Below are 23,220 nucleotides of genomic sequence, written 5' to 3' on the forward strand. Positions count from 1 at the left end.
ACGTGTCGGATGCGTTTTGAAGATGTTTTGCAGCTCGTCCACATGCACAAACGACCATCCAGCAAATGTCACGACACTGGTGGAGCAATGCAACGCCCGACCACAGTAATTCATAATCAACGTTGGACCAGCATGGGAGCACGTTTCACAGGAAGTGTTGCCGTCCGTGATGCTTATACACACTATTAAGACCCTCGTCCTTCCTTTTGTAATGTCCATGGGACCGTTATAAATCACGCTGACTTAAATGTAATTATTGTCTCTGAGTAAAAGTAATTTCTGTTCGTCTTGTATTTCTTTCTTATCTTCTGCACTGCACTGTACTGTACTACGCAATAGCACTTCTTCCCATGTATGGTCCAAGTTCCATCAGGCTGTTTTACTTGGCAGTGGCACATCATGTGAGAGTTACTTTCAGTTTTGCACACCATTGTATATCTGAGATTCGATCTTCTGTGGGGTGGATGGCCGCATAGCGAAAAGATAGCTTTCAGAAAAGAAATACCTCTCCCCCTTTGTTATCGTTCTCAGTCAGTGCAACGTTCAGTTTACACGCATTCTCAGAATGGAGGCTAACACATACAGTCCGTCCAAAAATTTATTGACTGATTTCATTCATAGTGCATAAGCAACGTCAGTGCAGAAATGATTATGGGAACATAAACTAACAACTGTAAGCAACTGATGTGAACTCAACCAGTCATTTGTGAATAGGTACTGTTCAGTAGTGGATGTGCGGTCGCAGGGTGTCGACGTTGCTGTGGGAGGAGATAGCGTTTAAAGTCCCGTCGACAACGAGGTCAAATAGTGACGGAGCACAAGCTCGGATTACAGAAGGATGGGGAAGGAAATCGGCCGTGCCCTTTCAAAAGAACCATCCCGGCATTTGCCTCAAGCGATTTAGGGAAATCACGGAAACTCTAAAGCTTGATGGTCGGACGCGGGTTTGAACCGTCGTCCTCCCGAATGCGAGTCCAGTGTGCCACCACTGCGCCACCTCGCTCGGTCGCTTTGTTGTGTCACAAACAGCAGTAGAATAGCATTTCTGAATGACGTGTCCAAGACATTCTCCAAAACGTTTTGAAGAAGCAAAATGTGTGAAAAGTTTATCCCGCGCACCTGTACTCAAGAACAATAAAAAATAGACAAGCCTACGTGACATGCAAATTATGGACAATTCTTGACAGGAAAAAGCATCACTGGGGGCAAGACTTGGTACCATCGATACAAGCCTGAAATAAAGAGAAAAAAAGTAGCACTTGAGTAACATCCCACAGAAGGATTTCGCTTGTTTGTACGAACGTAATGTTGTATTCAAGTGGTGGGAGAGTATATAGAACACCTGACGAATTAAAACTATCATCTTAGTGTTTATCTCTTTTTCATTAATCCACTCTTGAAACTTTTTGGATTGGTGGGGTATCTCAAAGGAGTCTTCTACATCTACATCTACATACTTACTCCGCAATCCACCATACGGTGCGTGGCGGAGGGTACCTCGTACCACAACTAGCATCTTCTCTCCCTGTTCCACTCCCAAACAGAACGAGGGAAAAATGACTGCCTATATGCCTCTGTACGAGCCCTAATCGCTCTTATCTTATCTTTGAGGACTTTCCGTGAAACGTAAGTTGGCGGCAGTAAAATTGTACTGCAGTCAGCCTCAAATGCTGGTTCTCTAAATTTCCTCAGTAGCGATTCATGAAAAGAACGCCTCCTTTCGTCTAGAGACTCCCACCCGAGTTCCTGAGGCATTTCCGTAGCACTCGCGTAATGATCAAACCTACCAGTAACAAATCTAGCAGCCCGCCTCTGAATAGCTTCTATGTCCTCCCTCAATCCGACCTGATCCCAAACGCTCGAGCAGTACTCAAGAATAGGTCGTATTAGGGTTTTTCCTTTGCAGATGAACCACATCTTCCCAAAATTCTACCAATGAACCGAAGACAAAAAAATGGTTCAAATGGCTCTGAGCACTATGGGACTCAACATCTGTGGTCATAAGTCCCCTAGAACTTAGAACTACTTAAACCTAACTAACCTAAGGACATCACACACATCCATGCCCGAGGCAGGATTCGAACCTGCGACCGTAGCGGTCGCGCGGTTCCGGACTGAGCGCCTAGAACCGCTGGACCACCGCGGCCGGCAAAACCGAAGACAACTATCCGCCTTCCCCACAACTGAGTTTTCTACTTCTTGGAACCTCTTATCCTGGAACTAATTTCCCTTATGAAAGAAAGGAAACGAAAGACGGTCATCAGTGAGCTGAGCTTCCACAGAGGAAGTTTACTAGCATTAATATGTATCAACTCAAACGCGCCCGCATCCCTATAGACAGTCTTAATGCGACCCTTGTGACAGCGATCTTATGCTGGTAGTGATTACTGAAAGAAGGTCTGTGGTCGTCAAGACGTTAAGAATTGACACAGATAGCTAGGTGTTAACATGCATGAAGCCCGCATGCCTGGAGGTGGCTTTATCGCGACCTCAGCGGCAGCGCTCATGCTGGCAGTGATTACTGACCGTCTGCGGAGGCGGCGAAGGCGAGCTGCCCGGGGTACTTGTCGATGAAGCGGCGGATCAGGTCGATCTGCTCCAGCGTCAGCTGCACGGCGTTCAGCTGCTGTGACTCGCAAGGCACGTACGCCGCCCAGAACTGAAACACGCGCGCCACGCAGTCACGTGACAGGGTTCGAATCTGATGCTTTCTTACATACAGACTACGTAATGGGACGTCAGTCTCCAGTAACGGAAACCAGGTGGTGAGCCCGCACTTAGGATGGTTAATTGCACGGACTTGAGATGTTCCTTTACACTATACAATGGCGACAAAAAGTAGCAACACTAAGAAGGAGTTGTGCGATATAAACCAAAGTTAGTAGGCGTGTTTCTTCATCTGAAACACGATGTCTACTGAAATTTCGCCCTAGTCCCATAAGAGTGGCGCCAGGAGCGCTACTATAAGGATGCAAATCAGGTTTACCTTAGATACTCGCTGTAACGGTCGTGAGCTTTAGTTACCTTTGAGACTGGACCTAGTGAAGTGATGTACAATGCCTTTCATCATCATTATCATTATCATCCCCTTCCAAGGATTAGGTGTTGTAGTCAACCGTTCTGGTCTCTATCATCCACCCATACTTCTCTTACGAGGACTGCCTAGTTCTCTCTTTCTAGTGGCCTATAACTCACTATCTTTTTTTGGAAATCTATTTTCTGTCATTCCACCAACAAAATCCTTCCATTTCATTCTATCCTCTCGTATCTTGTCATTAACTGGAATGATTTCTAAATCTGATCTTATTGTTTCATTTGTTATTTTACCCATTTTATCTTACATATCTCATGAATTTAATCTCAGCTGCTTCTATACGTGATTTTCCTTTCTTTGCAATGTACATAATTCAGAACCATATACAAGACGGCCACAACTGAATAGAATTTCATTTGTTTCTTTTCTTGTTTTTCTTCCCAATGTCCCACTAATTGTTCCACAAATATCTTTATATTTACTAACCTCCTTCTCAGTATCATTGTCACAATGGAAACTGATAGATATCCCAGGTAATTGGTGACTTTTTTCTAAAATATTCTCATTTATTACTATTTTCGATCTGACTGGATTCTTTTTTTTTAAAGCGATTTTCTTTGTCTTATTTGCAGATATAGTGAAGTTGTAAAGTACTGTATTTTGTCTCAATCTATATACTGCTATTTGAAAATTATCTTCTGTCTCCCGTATAATTATCTGGTCATCAGAATATAACAGTTTAATGGCAAGCTTGATCCTGTTTTAATTCCTGTCTTTATTTCATCTTTCTACTTAATATGTATGTCGTCAATATATAAAGTAAATAAAGTGGGTGATAGACTGCACCCTTGGCGGATACCAAGGTTTATTAAAATTTCATCTGACATTTTCGAACCTTAACTTATAACTATTTTTCTATTTACTTTTAGACTCTTTACAATATTAATAAGATGTTTTAGCAAACCTTTTATTTCCAATATTTCCCACAAAAGGGGTCTTTTTCACTTATCAGAGGCTTTCTCAAAATCAATAGCTCCTAAAAGCGTTTCTAAGCCAAATTCCCGAGGCAACAAATACGCCGTTATCAACACCTCACTGAATTTGAACAAGGTCGTGTAATAAGGCTATGAAATCTGGGTGTTCTTTCTGCTATATTGCAAATAGACCTGGTAGGAACGTAACCACTGTACATGGCTGGTGGCAGAGGTGTTCACGAGAATGTACGGTCGCAAGAAAACCGGGGGCTGGACGGACATGTGGCACTAGCGAGAGGAAAGATCATCGGGTTCGCCGTATGGCTCTGGCGCATCGTTCTGCGTCTGCAGCAGCAGTTGGCACCACAGTGACTCAGCGGACTGTTACAAATCGGCTACTTCAAGAACAGCTCCGAGCCAGAGGCAATGTAGCGTGCATTTCACTGACCGCAAACCACGGCCATTTGTGACTTCAGTGGTGTCAAGCGAGAGCTCATTGAAGGGCAGGGTGGAGGTCGCTCGTGTTTTCTGATGAAAGCTAGCTCTGTCTCGGTCCCAGTGACGGCCGTCGGTTGGTTAGGAGGAGGCTAGTTGAGGGCCTGCAACCAACCTGCCAGTGTGCTCGACACACTGGGCCTACACATGAGACTACAGTCGGAGGTGCGATTTCGTATGCCAGCAGGAGCACTCTCGTGGTTATCCCACGAGTTCTGACTGCAAATTTGTACGTCAGTCTGGTGATTCGACCTGCTGTGCTGCCACTCATGAACAGCTTTCCACGAGTGTTTTCCATCAAGATAACGCTAGCCCACGTACCGCTGTTGTAACCCAAAATGCTATACAGATCGTCGACATCGATCACCAGATTTGTCTCCAATCGAGCACATATAGGACTTCACTGGACGACAACTCCAGCGCCATCCACAAACAGCATTAACTGTCCCTGTATTGACTGACAAAGTGCAACAGGCATCAAACTCCATCCAATAACTGTATAATACGATGCATGCACAACTGCATGCTTTCATTCAACATTTTGGCCGTAACACAGGTTGTTAATGCACCAGCGTTTCACATTCGCACTTACATTAACCTGTGATCTTGCAATATTAATCACTGAAATATGTTACCTATACAAGTATATTCCAGAGATTTCATTACTCTACATTAATAATTTGTGCTTTGCAATTTTTCCGTCAGTTTAGAGGCCTTTTGTTAGTGGGGAGGGTGAAGCATATTATCTCTTTGCTGGGGAGTCATTGACAGCTAGTAAAAGTAACTTCAGTTCTGTCCTCGGGAGTTGTATTGGAGTTCGTTGCTGTCCATATTACATATTAATGACGTAGAAACAATATCAATAGTAACCTTAGACACTTTACAAATCATGCAGTTTTCCTTGACACAGTACTAATTGAAAAAAGCAGCAAGTATATTCAGGTAGATTCTGATAAGGTTTCAGTGTGGTTCAGATATTGGCAGCTTACTTTGAATGTTGAGATATGTAGCATAATCATAGGCAAGGCAGGTTTAATGAGATCCTTACCAAACAGGTCTGAAAAGCGATACTGGAAGTATACAAAGAAGGAGAGCACGAATTTCGACAGGCTACTTGAGCTATGGTCAAGTGTCATGGAAATTCAGAAAAAATAAACTGGCAGATACTTTAAGATATACATCAGTTATTCCATCAGATTCTGCTTACAACATTAAACAAGCAGTGTTAACTGATGATCATGTGTATATATTGCTGCCTTTTAAGTATCGTTCCCGTAGGAGTCGCAAAAACGAGGTTCAACAAATTACCACTTGCGCGGAGGCGTTGATGCAGTAGAACTTACCCGCCCCTTACGAGAATGAAACAGGAAGGAATCCTAGTACGTAATACATTAGGAAGTACCCGCTTTCGTACTCTTCAAAGTGGTTTTCAGAGTTTGAATGTAGATACAGAATCAGGGCACTGACGTTTCACGTCAGGTTTCTGGTTGCACTGGGAATTTATTGAGAGACATATAAAATCACGTTATATTGGGTGGAGACTCCACTACATGAACAGACTTAATCTCACGTATGCTCAAGGGATGTGTGGTAGGGTCGTCGGTGTACATGTTGCACATTAATCACTTGATGTACAGCAGTAATGGTTTTCTGAGACAGCGTTGTGTTACGCGATAAAGTTTGCAACCGTATCTAATCATATCTTAACGAAACAAGAGACTGTCAAAGGTGATAACTAGATCTTACGTACAGAAATGAAAATTTGTCTACTTCACGAATAGTAAAAAGGCAGTAACATTTCACTACAGGATCCTGTTATCTGTGGTATCATTTAAATGCCTGATTGTACAATGAAAAGAGTTGAGAAATGGAACAAACAACTCCGTTCAGTTCTATACATGATAAGCTTCGGTTTACTGGTAAAAAAAAAATAGGTAACTGAGTTTGTCAACGGAACAGCCTTTGTAACAGGAGAGTGTAACAGATGATATATATAACCTGAAATAGCAAACCCATAAACCACGATGCCTAATATCTTTAAGATCAACCTTCTTATAAGTTTCAAAAGTCAGTTTTCGTTGCAGAAACTAAGGATATCCTTGAGCCCTATATGAAAATACGAGGCAGAAGAACGTGAATTTATATATAGTAAACAAGTTTATGTATCAGATTACTATGGATCCATGGCACAGTTCTCAAACGAAAGTAGTGCACCAATGTACACTATCACATATTAATGTTATGATGAAAAATACGACAATAGGTGTGTTTATCATTAATTTAAAGTAATGGATGAAACTTTGAACATTTTATAATATAAACAGCCAGTTGTTATTTCCAAAACTGAGAAATTTTACTATTTGATGAGGATATAAGATCTTTTACTGGGGGTATACGTTTGATTTGTGTCAAATTATGATACAGTGTTGTTAAAGGCGCATTACTTAACACACCACTTTCAAATTATGGTAATGCAATTATCCTTCACCTTTTCCATTACCATCGTACTCTCTTATTTTTCTTTGCCTTTATTTTTTTATTCAATAATAAGTAAATGACTCGAAAAAATTCATGATATCACAGGTACAAACGATTTCGTGGCATTACATCTATTATCATATACTCTTTTACTTCATACTTACATTCATCTTTTATATATTTTTAATACACATATTACGCGCCTTCGAGAATTTTTCGTGGTATATACTTTTCTTTGAGTCATGAGTCTTCCAACAGATTTGATACCGGCTCCCAAGGATTCCTATCGTGTGCAAATCTTTTCATCTCAGAGTAGCACTTGTAACATTCGACTCCATTGATTTGTTGGATCCATCCCAATCTCTGTCTTCTTCCACTGTATTTTCACTCAGCAGCTGCATTTAGTACAACGGAAGTCATTTCGTGACGTCTTAACAAAAATGCTGTCATCCTGTCCCTTCTTCTTGCCAGAGTTTTCCGTATATTTCTTTCCACGTCGATTCTGCGAAGAACGACCTCATTCTTTATCAGTCCACCTAATTTTCAGCATTCTTCTGTAGCACCACATCTCAAATTCTTCTGTTCTCTTCTGTTCCTGTTTTTTCACAGACTGTGTCTCACACAATAATGTGCTCCAAAGGTACAGTCTCAAAATTTTCTTAAGACCTATGTTTGATACTAATAATGTCATTTTTGTTAGTTCTAGTCTGCTTCTTATATCCTCCTTGCTGTGTCCATCAGATTGTTTTGCTCCTTAGGTGGCCATATTCCTTGACTTGAGCTACTTATGATTACATTTCTTGTAGTTCTCATTCCTGTTGCTTCTCATTACTTCTATCTTTCTTCGATTTACTCTCAATACATATTCTGTACTCATTAGACTGTTCATTCATTTCAACAAATCCTGTAATTCTTCTTCATGTACTCATTAGAATGGTCATTCAGTTCAATAGATCCAGTATTCTTCTTCATTTTGACTGAGGATAACAATCTCATCAGCAAATATTTATAGCCATTCACCTTGAATTTTAATCATGCTCTAGAGCCTTTCATTTATTTCCGTAATTGTTTCTGCGACGTACAGATTGAACAGCAGGGGCGAAAGACTGCTCCCTTGTATTACTCACATTTTCATTTGTTCGATCTTGGTTCTTGTACATTTTGTATATTATCCTTCTTTCCCTAAATCGTACCCACATTTGTCTCAATATGTCGAACATCTTTCACTATTTTCAATTGACAAACGGTTTTTTCCAGGTCGACAAAACCTATGAACCTGTATTGATTTTCCATTAGCAGCTGCTACATCAGAACTGCATTTCTGGTGCTGCTCGTCATCTAAGTTGTAGAGGTATGTGGGACGAGGATGGGCTGTCAGGATGCGCCTTTTAAAACTCGTCCAAGTTTCCCATGTGATCAGTTATTTCCAGCTACAGTGCCCCTGTTTCTCTCAGTCTGCATAAGGAATGCTGAGGACACCACATCATGTCTGCGAAACGGCATGGTGCGGAATGCCTGCCTCAGCGACCAGTGCAACGCCCTGCTGTTTGTCGGCATTGTATGGTAGTGGAGTTGTGACAATGTCAGGATGTGCCGACAGTCAACTCAGCAGTCTTCGCCCCTGCCACCTGAGCACTGTGTGCTGGGAGCTGCAAGACGACCCGCAGTGTGCTTCATTGCCAGTGTGGCTAAGATCGTGGTGGCAACAAGCACCGACGATCCGGCGTCCGAATCTGTGTCCCTCGCTTCGGGATGCCTCCAGCGTGTGTTGGGAACCAACAAGACTGCCTGCAGTAGCGAGCCATGGTGTGGCTCGCTGCTGGTTGGCTGTGGACCCTGTGTTGGCCTCATAGGGTCGAACCAGCGACCTGCCATGGCCTGGAATGCTGGCACCCCCTCTGCTGCTGCGTGTAGCCTGAGGGGTGACATTCCCCACCCTCCAGGAGAGCTGTCACACTTGAATGCCTTGTTAGTGAACCAGCGTCTATCTATATGTGGCTGTGCACCTCTATTTTGCTAACACGTCGCTCTGAGTCATGTACTCATAACACCTGGGTTGTGCCAGTGGGCCCTTACGCCTGTAATTTGCGCCATGCAGACTGGTGCGTTTATCTTTTCAGCAGGTCTATGGCCCTGTGGCCCCCATTCTACTTAACAACTTCTGGTAGCATAACTTACTGTCAATAGGTTCATGCCAGGCTGTAACTTGTGTACTCAGAAATATTGCACGGAAGCTAATCTTTTCCCATCTTCAACGGTGGAGCCGCTACATTATTCCCCCTTCGGAAAGGCCCAAACGCCGGGTTGACCCCTAACTACTCTTATACTTGTTTGGGTCGACAGGTACTTATAACATATTCACTACTACTATCAGAAGACTTAGATGTGGTATAGTCCTCCTAAAACAAATGATATGAGACAAAACGTAAAAATTCCTTACTGGACGACCACTCCACTTAATGCTCGATCAACCCCTTACCTACCCGTCTTACGCCCTCAGCATCCAATCTACTGGGACTTGGACTACCCTCGGATCCCTCTGGGAATTGGCTCTCTGCCTGATTAGAAAGAAAACAACACATAACAAAGTTAAGGCTGCAATGGCACTCGGCACAGAGGTGCTCAAAATGATCGTTACTTGTTGTTGCCTTTCCCTATATTGAGCGACATGCTGCACCAGCTGTTCATCTAATATGCGCCTCTCTTGCTCTGAAATGAACTGGTTTACAGATCTCAACAGACCTGACTCCAGGGTTTGATATAACAAGATCAGATTCTGCCTTGGCAAATACTCTAAAGTTGCTTATGGCCAGTACAGCTGTGGCTATGTAACATTCAATTGCGTGACTCCTGAAATTGATGCTGGCAGATGGAAAGTTGTTCCTATTATTTTATACACAATTCCACAGATTAAAATTCCGCTCCCCTCGAGCTCTATATGTTTCACTTGGGCAAATACTCCCTGCTACGACAATAAATTTTTCATAGGTGGAGCAAGCTCAATGCAGTGTATTGCAAGCTCAATTCAGGCTCCACAATTTCCCTTGGACAGTCTATTTCTTCCCTCCTGGCTAAAAACAACTGCACCATGCACATGTCGAGATTGGTGCTTATCACCCTGGCTGGACATACTGTTACCTTCCCTCTATGGCAGCTCCGTGATTCCTCCCTTGTCATCTTGGCGTACCGGTTGTTAACTGACGAGATCAGGAATACCTCCTAATTTTTTACCTCTACAAACTTTCTCAACGCTTCCCTTTTCAGTGAGCTGAGGACAGGGATCACCATCACCCTTCCTCCCTCTTCAAAAAGACTACTGTCTCTAGCAGGTTTACAATACTCGAAAACACATACAACATATGAAAATACAATGCCAAATTAATGTACGCAAACCCAATGACACATAACAAGAAAACAAAAAACTACAAATATTTCACTACTTTCTGAATCACAAAGCATACGGTACATCATGCTGTACTCTATCTTCTTGCTTTTTCTCTGCACTTAACACCTTTCTTCACTCTCTCTTTCTTCCTCTTCCCCTCCTGTGACATGCCTGGAATCACATCTGGACAATCTTTAAATGGTCGCAACTGCCCAATGTGTACTATTGTAGTTCTATTTGGCAACTTAAGCTTAACATTAATGGGGGATGTGGTTACAACTACTTGGTATGGCTCTTGACGAACTTCTTCGTTTTCCCTTTTTTGCGTATAGGGGCTGGACAGCATTACCCATTGCCCCACTTTATACTGCGGCAAACTTCCTTTCCACTTCACTGTGTCTTCCTGCTTTTCCAAAACCTTCGTATTCGCCTTTTGTATCCGTTTCCAAACATCACGAATTGTTCTCGCGAATTGATGTACAGATTCACCAGACCTTCCTTTCTGCAGCTTCACTAAATCAAACAGTGATGGCATTTTTTGCCCATACACTACCTCATATGGAGACAAACCGGTACTGGTATGGAATTTTGATTGTATGCGCATACAATATGCTTCAGCTACTCGTTCCACTGACAGCGATGAGAACCCACATAAAAACTCAACATCTTCCCGCTTGTTTTGTGTACCAGTTCAGTCCTTCCATTAGCCTGTGGATACAATGCACTCGTCCTCAACTTCCTTACGTTCAACAATTTACACAGTTCCTTAAATAAATCTAACATCAAGTTGGTCCCTTGGTCAGTAATTATTGTCTGCTGTACACCAAACTTCAAAATCCAGTTGTTTACTAATGCTTGCGCGACCACTGCTGCCTGTATATTTGGCATAGCCACCATCTCCACATACCTCGAAAAATGGTCTACTATTGTCAGAACGAAACTATTCCCCAATGGTGTTCGACTGAAAGGTCCTAAGACATCAAGCCCCAACATAGAAAATAGACATGTCGCTTCCGGCAATCGTTGTAGCTGTATCTCTTTCCGACTCAAATCTGCTCTCTACGCACATGGTATACAATTCGTGACATACTGATCCACATCTACTTTCCAACCTCTCCACCAATACTTCTCTGTCACTCTCCTATTCGTCGCTCTACAGCCGCCATGACCAGATAACATTTGATCATGTGCTTCCTTTAAAACCTCATCTCTCAGTTTCGATGGCACTACTACCCTTAGCCCTAACTTCATTTCCCTGCACAGAACACCGTCGTACATATTAAATTGTGGCTGTGTCCAATACACTTTACAATCGTTGTCAGCATCCTGTAATTCTTGCCATACTGCTAGGTCACAACCTATGACTTCTGCTTTTGCCACCTTTCTACTCAGTTCATCCACATTACCGTGTTTCTTCCCAGGCTTGTGCACCACCTTGTAGTAGAATTCACTAAGCCTCACAGCCCACCTAGTGAGTCTAGTGGATGGATCCTTCAACCCCAAGAACCACTTCAATAGAACATGATCTGTCACTACCCGAAATCTTCTCCCATATAAATAACATTTACAATATGTGATTCCATAGATTACGCTAAGCATCTCCCTCTATGTGGCTGAGTAATTCGTCTCTGCTCCCAGACGCTATGGCCGAGCGGTTCTAGGTGTTTCAACCTGGAACCACGTGACTGCTATGATCGCAGTTTCGAACCCTGCCTCAGGCATGGATATGCGTGATGTCCTTAGGTTAGTTAGGTTTAAGTAGTTCTCAGTCTAGGGGACTGATGACCTCAGATGTTAAGTCCCATAGTGCTTAGAGCCATTTGAACCAACTGAACCTCTCTGCTGCATTCAACTGCCAAGACGCATAGGCTACAAGATGTGATGCATCGCATGCTAGAATAAATTCCTTTTCAAAATCTGGAAACACAAGAACCAGAGTTGATGTTAACACTTCTTTCAGTCTGTCAAACACTTTTCACACTCTTCTGTCCACTCAAATTTCACACCCTTCCGTAACAATTGCGTCAATGGCTATGCTATATCTACAAAACCCATCGTGAACTTTCGATAGAAATTGCAAATTCCGACGAATGATTGCACCTCCTTAACTGTTTTCGGCTCCCGAAAATCCCTTACAGCCTGTACCAACCTCGGATCTATTCACACTCCGTCTTACTGATGATATGAGCCGGCCGCAGTGGCCGAGCGGTTCTAGGCGCTTCAGTCTGGAACCACGCGACTGTTATGATCGCAGGTTCGAATCCTGCCTCGGGCATGGATGTGTGAGATGTCCTTAGGTTAGTTAGCTTTAAGTAGTTCTAAGTTCTAGGGGACTGAGGACCTCAGAGGTTAAGTCCCATAGTGCTCAGAGCCACTGATGATATGACCTAAATATTTCACTTCTTCTAATGCAAAACTACACTTCTCCACGCTCAATGTTACCCTAAGAATGCGAAAATGCTCTGTGACACCCATCTGCTTAGGGAGAGTTAGCCAATCTAATCATAAATTACACATTATGTTCAAAGTGCTAGAAATATGTAGACTGATACAGGATGGTATATATATATATATATATATATATATATATATATATATATATATATATATATATGTGTGTGTGTGTGTGTGTGTGTGTGTGTGTGTGTGTGTGTGTGTGTGTGTGTGTGTGTTCAAGAATTAACAGCGAAAGGGCGTACTGCACTGTTATCTATCTACATTCAAAATCTAGTACATGGCACTCACAAAGTAGTGGAGGGCTGGTTTAGCGATGATACAGAAATTGGAAGGCATGCTGCAGCTTCATAGGTTGGTGTTGAATTTATGGGAAAGTTGGTAAAATTGCTAAAATTGATTGCACTGTCAACTGTGATGCTTATTACACTACATCGACGGTGTCTTCTCCATCCCATCCATTCACTACTACGCTGTTGATTATCACATAATGATTGACTGACATCACTTGTTTGAGGTGGAGGGAGAGTCTTAGTTGGGGCAATACCCTCCAGGGATGGGCTGCACCAAAACAATGATCGCGTACGTGATAGCAATATGAGGGATCAGTCCAAATGGAACAGCAAGACGTCTGCTACCACATCACTGTGAAAGATAACTCTAAGTGTAGAGGTTCAAAAATGGTTCAAATGGCTCTGAGCACTATGGGACTTAACATCTATGGTCATCAGTCCCCTAGAACTTAGAACTACTTAAACCTAACTAACCTAAGGACATCACACAACACCCAGCCATCACGAGGCAGAGAAAATCCCTGACCCCGCCGGGAATAGTGTAGAGGTCATCAGTCATCTTCAGACAGCTGTCTGGAAACGTCCCACAACGCCGCAAAACTCTTCCAGTTTCCATACGTTGTGATGTCTTCCACATTTTTTGTCACTAAGAAACGCCACATCTAACTTTTATTTCAATCATCCTGTGTGTGATGTGGAAGCCGCAGCAGTTTAATTTACAACATGCAATATCCAGTTTTCTGTGAAAGACAATGGATTGAGACGTGTTAACGTCGATTTAGCACTTGACCCAGACATCGAAGTCATGGTGGAAAAAGTAAAATGATGGTGGTGTATGTGGCTGTAGTCAGACACCGACTGGATGTGCTACAGGAGAAAAAAGCAATGCATCAAACAACGACACAGCAATCCTCTCTTGTGATTGACAGTCTATGGGATATGGTCCTCCTACAGTACAGGTGGTGAAACGGTTCACTGGTTTGTGGGAGTGATCACAAGCCACCCGCTACAGTGAACCAATACCTGTATATTTAATAGGATCGCCAAATATGGTCAATGCCGACATGCAGACAGTATTTGTTTTCCATATATCGGAAGACAGGGATGTGGTAATATCTTATTGAGTTCTCTACTGGGTGACGTTAGCAGAGTTTTTATAGTTAGTAGTTTTCCTCTGTTGGATGATACAGATTAATGAGGAGGAAGAGAATGTTTGGGCGACAGGCATGAATGCACCCTGAGAGATGCAGATCTCCTTTTGACTGCAGCACCTGTATGTAGTTTGTAAACATACCACAATGCAGTAGCATAATCCTCGTCCTTCTTCCAGTTCTTGTGTGATTTGGACTCTTCGAAATTTTCCCAGTAAGAAACAGCACAGTAAATCCTCATACTATCTGTTCAACTACCTCCTGTTGCAGGAGAAATCTTCGTTTGATGCTGGCCTTACACACTGTACACAGATGGCTGAGCTACAACAAAACGTTCCCATTTCCACCGAGTGGTCAAAACACTGTCCTGTCGCATTAAATCAGGTCACCCTGTTTCCCCACGGGGTGCAGACGGTCTTAGATATAGTGCTCTCTGACTTCCGTTCAGTTCCGAGGTAAACTGGGAAGATTACATGGACGAAGCTGCAAGGGAGCGTAGGGCGGAGACTGAGGAGCAGTTACAACATGCGTAGGGACTGTCTATCCTTAGCATATAGGTTAGATAAAGGTGACTCGTTTTGAGACATGAGAGTGTCACGAATATCATTCAAGAGAGGCTGTAATAACTGAATAACGTCTCACGAATCTGGTTGAATCGATAGACTTGATTCCAAATCGCAGACAGAATTTCTACCAAGAAGCGTAACGCTGTCAGCTACTCGAGTGTGTGTCTATAGATCCAAGACCACTTTTTATGCAGGGTGACGATAACATAGTCGTTGTGGTCGTGTCTTTAATAGCGCGGTGCTTACGCGAAATGTATACTGCCGGCGGTAGAATTCTTCTGTGGTCAGCTTCAAATGTTGCTTCTCAATAGTGTCCCTTGAAAACAATATCGTCTTCCCTTCAGGGGTTCCCATTTGAAGTAACTGGTGAGTGTTATCGACTGCTGAGAAAATAATTATCGCCATGGAAAGAGACTCCTATGCTCAATTAAGTTAATTATCCTATCAACTTGATATCAGTAACGTGCCGCTTGGCGGTTAGAAGCGATGGTTAGGGTGCAACTGATACGATTCTTGACTTGGAGCGGTAAATAGGTGTTTTCTTCTTCGTTGCGGCCATATCATTTAAAGAAATATCAGTCCCTCACCAGACAGGGAGAGAAACCTTTGTAATAAAATCAGATGTATTACCGAATTTGTGTCACGTACTATAAACCTGATATTTGCTACTTCTCTGTGTTGTTACCTTCGTACTTCGTACGTAGCGAGGCACTTGGCTGTTTTAAGAGAGTGTTCGCTAATGAGGAGGCATCCTGTGACAGAGGTAGATCTTAGTACTCCATAATGAGCCAAAAGTGAGTTCAATATTCTAGTCCTGTGATGCATAACGTAACAGATATTAAGCTGATTAGAACAGATTTTTCCCTACCTGATGAGAAAATACTTAGAAGAAATGTAGCCTTTTCCATACTGATACAGGATTTTCACAACTAGTAACGATACTTTAGCAATGTGAAAAGGCGTGTATGCCGCCATTTCTTCTTTCTTCGAAAATAATTGTATGAAAGAGAGAAATCTACATTTCAATCGATAAATTCGAAATTTATTGTCGAGAACATCGCTGTCTCGGATTCGATTAAAGTGAATTTTTTAAACTGGGTGGTCTATAGCTGGATGGAAGGGTGGAATTGGTTAGAATTAGTGTATACATTTAAGCTGCAGCTGCTTGTTTCGCAGTGCGCTGCGGCTGGCTGCAGTGGCTATCACGAGGAGTCGGCGACCGGAAGTAACAGATTAGCTCAACCTGTGAGGCGCAGTTAGGTACAAAGAATGCGCCGACCTGACTGATCTTGTCTACAGGAGTAGGGGCTAGCGAACTGACCGGAGCACTGGGTGAGCTGCGACAGAAACGGACGTGTATGTTGCGTGACAGAAGATTCAAAATGACGGGTGTTTGCGCTGCACACATTGATATCATCCGAATTATACTTCTCCAATCATCCCAGGATGCGCTCTATGGCCGAGAGTGTTGCGCTCTTGCATGCGTGTGCGTCCACGAATTCGGCTGCGGCTAATGAGGAGGCATCCTGTGACAGAGGTAGATCTTAGTACTCCATAATGAGCCAAAAGTGAGTTCAATATTCTAGTCCTGTGATGCATAACGTAACAGATATTAAGCTGATTAGAACAGATTTTTCCCTACCTGATGAGAAAATACTTAGAAGAAATGTAGCCTTTTCCATACTGATACAGGATTTTCACAACTAGTAACGATACTTTAACAATGTGAAAAAGCATGTATGCCGCCATTTCTTCTTTCTTCGAAAATAATTGTATGAAAGAGAGAAATCTACATTTCAATCGATAAATTCGAAATTTATGGTCGAGAACATCGCTGTCTCGGATTCGATTAAAGTGAATTTTTAAAACTGGGTGGTCTATAGCTGGATGGAAGGGTGGAATTGGTTAGAATTAGTGTATACATCCAAGCTGCAGCTGCTTGTTTCGCAGTGCGCTGCGGCTGGCTGCAGTGGCTATCACGAGGAGTCGGCGACCGGAAGTAACAGATTAGCTCAACCTGTGAGGCGCAGTTAGGTACAAAGAATGCGCCGACCTGACTGATCTTGTCTACAGGAGTAGGGGCTAGCGAACTGACCGGAGCACTGGGTGAGCTGCGACAGAAACGGACGTGTATGTTGCGTGACAGAAGATTCAAAATGTCGGGTGTTTGCGCTGCACACATTGATATCATCCGAATTATACTTCTCCAATCATCCCAGGATGCCCTCTATGGCCGAGAGTGTTGCGCTCTTGCATGCGTGTGCGTCCACGAATTCGGCTGCGGCTGTGGCGGTAGTTTTAGTCGATCTCTGAGCGTTGGCGCCGGTGGCTTACAAGAGGTTTGGGGTGCTGCGAGAGTACCTCGGGGCATGGGATGTGAGAGTGTTTCAGCAATCTCCAACAGCTGGCTATGATAACTACTGCTACAGACTGGATGGTGGTTTAAGTGTGTCGTGTTTAGTGCTTTTCGATACATCGCAGAGGACTCTGTCTTGCTGTGGTATTTGCTGTTGTCACTATCTTATCATTCAGTATATCCTTTCTGCTCCCCCCCCCCCCTTCTGAATGTAATGGGGAGAACCAATTTAGGAATTCTACAGTGCTTTAAAAACCCAATGGCGAAGTCAGATTACAGATCGATAGCGATCTCTGACATCTGTGTGTGCCAAATTATTACTACGGATTAGATAGTGGTTTAAGTGTGATGTGTTTAGTGCTTCTCAGTACGTGGCACAGGACTCTGTCTTGCAGAGGTATTGCAGTTGTTGTTGTTCCTGTCCCATCACGTGGTAGACCTATCCTTCCTGCATCGTCGTCCTGATGTAGTAGACAGAACCTATTTAGGAATTATATAGTGCTTTAGAAAAGAAAATACACTTAACATATGTGTAGTGGTCCCAAATTCCATAAACGTGGCGTTGTATATTAATGACAAATTTTGAAATTCCAACTATCATTTCATACATCATCGCTTACAATCGTAACGTCAGATAATAATAGGTTTGGATTATTTTACGAAGTTTCTCGTTAAAAGAGCAGACACTATTGTTTATGCACGCAAACTACCGTGCAGTGTCGATCTTTCTTTTATTTCGAGTAGTTTTAAACGGTGGGAAGCAAATTTTTTAAACGCCTATATTAACGATTTATTCAACTTTTCCTCTACGGTTGCAGCTTCGAACCTGCCTCGGGCATGGATGTGTGTGATGTCCTCAGGTTAGTTAGGTTTAAGTAGTTCTAAGTTCTAGGGGACTGATGACCTCAGATGTTAAGTCCCATAGTGCTCAGAGCCATTTGAACCATTTTGAACCGGTAGTCCGAGGACATAGAGGTTTGTCACCAGAGACGTAAGATAAAAGGGATAAACGCTATTGCATACTCTGCCTCGTGTCCCATTAATTGTTTAAATAAGCAATATTCCACACGTTGTCTGAATTGTTTAAACAGTGTTCCATACACTGCACTCGATTTCCTGCCAAATTCTTTACATAAATAAATAAACTATATTCCAGTCACAGTCTTGTCTCCCACAAATCGTTTAAATAAATAATTTTTCACACACGGTCTAAATTGTTTAAATAATATTCTGTACACTATAATCGATTTCGCAGCAAATGACCAATCGACTGAATATTTTTCTCTTCAGTTTCCAATGGGAGTGGGGAGAGGGGGAGGGCTGGGGGATTTCCCAGACGGGCAAGGGTTAATTAATTAATCGATTTAATTAATTAGTCAATCAAACTGATATCAGAACTGTGCTTGTATTGGCGAGGAAAGTTCCCAGAGGTGTGGGTAGAAGGGGGAGGGGGTGGAGAAGGGGTGGTGGTTTCTTGGAAAACCACTTAGCCGAATAATAGGTTAGGGACATGTCAATCAAAAGGATGGATTACCCCCAGGGGGCCATAATCCTCTTAGCAGAACAATAGGTTAAGGACCTGTCAGCCAAAAGAGAACAATAGCTTTGTCTATGAATATATACTTGCTGCAGTGTGAGGTGATGGCCCCCTTGCCCCACTACAGACCTGTGTGCAAGTTAAAATTCATTCCACCTTTCTACCTTCGCTCATAGTCTGGTGAAGTCGGGTTGTTCTTTTCAAATCACCCTGTAGTCTCCCGGTTTCCCGATGTGCCTGGAGAGAAAGTTCTCTCGTAGGAGCATAGAGCGTCCGCTGCAGACTGCGCGAGGGATGCTGCGGTGAACCAGCGCTACAGCGGTCCTGTGTTCCCGGTCCGGACGCGCAAACCGCACTGCCGCCGCTCTGCAAATACGCGAGCGCACGCGGCGCACATATTGGCCGCGGGGCGCACCCAGCCACTGTTTAACCGCGGCGTGCTGTGCCCGCCTCCTGCGGCTGCACCAGCTCCGTCTCGCCATGCGGAAACGCCCCGATTTGGCCAATTTTAGCTCACGTCCAATTATAGACTATGTGCTACACACGTTTTACGGCTGCACTAGTTCATCCTCCGTAAATTATGTGATAGTGTGTCGTTAGCGGCGGTAACCTCTTCCTAGTAAAATAGATGTAGCAATAAAAATCAATCCCTTGATTAGCCATGAAAATCTCATGCATGTATCACTACATCCAATACAATGAAAAATTATAATGACTTGCAACACGGCGTTCATCAGCAGTGACAGACTTGGTCGTTTACAAGCGCATAGTGCACGAACCCAGGGTAACGCAACTCATTCTCTTGCTGGAGCTGGTGGTGAGCAGATGAAAAATGCGCGCCAGTAATTCAGTGAATCGTCTTTAATTGAAGGTTTATGTGAGTGCAGTGCACATCAACTATCTATGGAGCGTGCAAGTGGTGCAATAATCGCTATAATGTTTTCTCATTTAAAATGCAGGTAAATGTAGTACAGTGCTGTAGTTCTTTTAGACGACATTTTGTTTACATTAAGGGCAGTCCTTGATCAAAAATACTGTTTGAAAAATGGGACTCCATATATGAGAGACAGAGAGAATAAATGACTGCTGTCCGTTTTATGAATGAGAAGTAAACGCTCGGAAATATTTACACGATAAATAAATGGATCTATGGTGACTCCTTCGAAACATTTTGTACAACATTTCCAAACTTAATCAGCGTTCCGATCGGATTCGCATCATCTTCTCGAGGAATATCCTATAAAGTGGATATAGACTGCCGAAGAGAATGTACGTTAAATCATGAACTATGTGTAAGAGTCGATATTGTTTAAAAAAGTTAATTTATTATTAAAATGTGAATCATAAAGGAACTGTTTTCTAATTTTCTTGGTTGTTGTTATAGTGACCAAATCTAACGTCACTGGCTTTTCATCCAGATTACAGACGAGCTGGTAGTTTCACAGAGGGTACCCTCAGGGTGACATTTATGAACTATATGAAATAAATTGGTCATAACTTCTGAACGGTTTGCGTTAGGACGTTCAAACTACACGGTTGGCGGCGGAGCATGATGGGAATTTGTATGGTTTGGTTTAGCGACGAAGCCCACTTTCATTGGGATGAATTCCTCAATAATCAAAATTGGCGCATTTGGGGGACTGAGAATCACATTTCGCGATCTAGGGGTCTCTTCACCCTCAACGGGTGACTGTGTGGTTTGCAGTGTCTAGTCAGGAAATAATCTGTGCGATATTCCTTGATGACACGGTGGCTACCGAAAGGTACGTCAAGATTTCGGAAAATGATTTCATCCTCATTATCCAAAGTGACCGTGATTCAACAAGTTGTGGTTCATGCAAGACGGATCTCGGCGCCATCGAAGCAGGACAGTGTTGGATGTCCTGGAGGAGCATTCTGTGGACATCATCCTGGCTCTGTGGTACCCAGATTGCCCGCCACATGCTCCGGATCTAAGCACATGCGACTCCATTTTGTGGGGCTATATTAAAGACAAGGTGTACAGCAATCAACACAACGCCCTGATGAGCCGTAAACAGCCACTCAGGAGGTCATCAACAGCATCAATGCTCCGACATTTTAGCGGGTCATCCATAATTTCGCTACTCCTCTGCGCCGCATCATCGCCGATGACGGCAGGCATATCGAACATGTCATAACCTAAATCTGAATATCTGTGTTGACGTTTACACGTTGAACGAAGTGTGTGCACCCCGTAATTTGTAACTAATGTACGTCTTTTTTCCTGCAGTTCAGTAATTGCAGAAGAGGAGCCAATACACTGTGGTCAACTGCATGGTGTCTTGTCACCATCTACCTGGCGGACAGGAGCGGACAGTGTCGTTTTGCGCGGAATCGGTTTTGAGCTATGGGGAGGGTGGGTGCCAATGTGTCAGTTCTTTCATCTTGTGCAGTGTATTGCCATTCTGATGGGTTGTTCATGCTGTGAGTCAGTTGTTCGAACTAGAGATGTTTTTACAAGAAAACTCATATTGCAGTCACAAGTGGAAGGCCAACCGATTTGGCTCATGTTGGGTACGTCGCTTTTGTACAACCTGAAATGAAAGACTGTAAGGTTTTTGGCTGAATAACTCCCTAGTTTTGAGAAAACGCGCAGTCGAATCGGGATTGACGGGATCGATAGATAATTGACAACTGAACTTTTTGCATACACATATAACGAGTCCAGAGACGCATATTCTCCGACAAATCGAGGACAGAAACTTTTCGATTGCTACTTATATGTCCACAGCGTAAGAGCTGTTGTACGAAAACACCGCTTGTGTAACTACCAATGCAGCTGGCTGCGGACCGGAGACCTTCTCCTCGATTCCCCGCTGCATTCTGCAGGCTTCTTTCCATCTCAAAATTGTTAGATATAGGAGGGTTAGAAGGATAGTTAAAGCAATATTGAATAAGAACAAGAGATGCAAATAAATTTTTCAAACGACATTGACTAGTAAAGAATAAAAATTTAATCCTGATGGCTATACCGTGATTCTTTCACTCGCTCTGTTAAATGCCCTCAATTTCCATATGGTACTGGTCACAGAAACATTCGAAGCAGATACACTCGCACAACCAAAATCATTAAACGAATGCAGTCTTCATGGCTCTGAGCACTATGGGACTTAACATCTATGGTCATCAGTCCCCTAGAACTTAGAACCACTTAAACCTAACTAACCTAAGGACATCACACAACACCCGCTGTTGCTTCATTCCTTCCGAAAATTCGGAGGAAAAGAAACATTGTTTAAATTTCGAAAATTTCTTTTTCCGGAATTAATTTTGATGAGTACCACACATACCATAACATTGTCTGAAAAATCGGTACTGAAAGTTAATAATGAATTAGGCTGAGGATCTTTGCTGCATCCGCTCGGTTGTGCTATTCCCGCTGGGTTTCCAGAAGCAGATTCTAATTTTGAAGCCCCGAAATAAAGTTTTTAATTTCACGATACAAACGAAAATCACATGGCTAGCATACAGTATGGTTTTAAAATGTTTTCAAGATATGTTTCGTAAATTCAGTTCTTCTATTTCCCGGATTTGGAACAATTTAAGTAACATTTTTAACTAACCGGTTAAATGATTGATCTGTTCTAAACCCCGAGAGCCAAATTAATCATTAGTTTCTTTTCATCACGGAAAACCTTAAGGTAACCATTTTATGGACGCTGCGATGGAATACTGTGGCGTCTACGAATTCGTTATTTTATGTATGCTACCAGCTTCGACAAGGATTAGATTTCCTCCCTTATAAAATGTGCCCAATACCCGTATTCGCAGCAGTCTCACTCACCATTATTTTCATACAATGAAGCTTGAAATTTTAATTCAACACTAATTCAGCTCGTGTTAGAAAATTGTTTGCGCACTTTGTTGCTAGTATTACTCCTTAATGATTTAATTACCTTTTCAGCCCTCCAATTCCTAACAGTTCCGATGCGCACAAAGGACAAATGATAAAAAAATTGAAGAGTGCAACTGGGAATCGAACACAGGTTCGCTGCTTCCGAGTCAGATGCAGTAGGCCTACTCGCTACGCTAGCGGCACTTTCGTTTAACAAGTGTATAATTTATGGGTACGTATTTGCGGACGCCACTTATGTTGATGAAAAACGCTAAATTTTCTATTGTCTACCGATCCCATCAATTTTCACTCGACTGCTCGCCATGTACTTTAGGGATAGTTTTCTCAAAAACGGGTGAGGGGGGTGATTGGGAGAGGGGAGATGGATATGAGCCAAAATCTCAGTCTTTCATTTTAGACGGTGCACAAGAGACTTGCCAAATATGAGCCGAATCGGTTGGTCCCTCTGAAGTCTTTCCCTTGCCAGCAAAGTCGTTCTCTCTATTCGGCACTAAGTCGATTATGTAGGATGAATGGCACTTGATGATTCTCATGTTCCAGTAATTTTTTTAATGATTTGTCGATCTTTCGAGCGTTTTCGAACGTGTCCAGTCAAAATATCATCTCTGGTAATAAAATGT

General features: G+C 42.8%; 1 protein-coding gene across 1 annotated transcript in view; it reads right to left on the reverse strand.

The window, feature by feature from the left end:
- LOC126252368 (dipeptidase 1-like) overlaps positions 1-23,220 on the reverse strand; it is a 347,955-nt gene that overhangs the window by 228,890 nt on the left and 95,845 nt on the right. Inside the window, exon 3 of the mRNA XM_049953259.1 lies at positions 2,527-2,659. Within this exon, the coding sequence (XP_049809216.1) occupies positions 2,527-2,659 (133 nt within the window). The remainder of the gene's footprint in view (positions 1-2,526; positions 2,660-23,220) is intronic.

Source organism: Schistocerca nitens, chromosome 4, assembly GCF_023898315.1.
Source record: "Schistocerca nitens isolate TAMUIC-IGC-003100 chromosome 4, iqSchNite1.1, whole genome shotgun sequence".
NCBI classification, from domain to species: Eukaryota; Metazoa; Arthropoda; class Insecta; order Orthoptera; family Acrididae; genus Schistocerca; species Schistocerca nitens.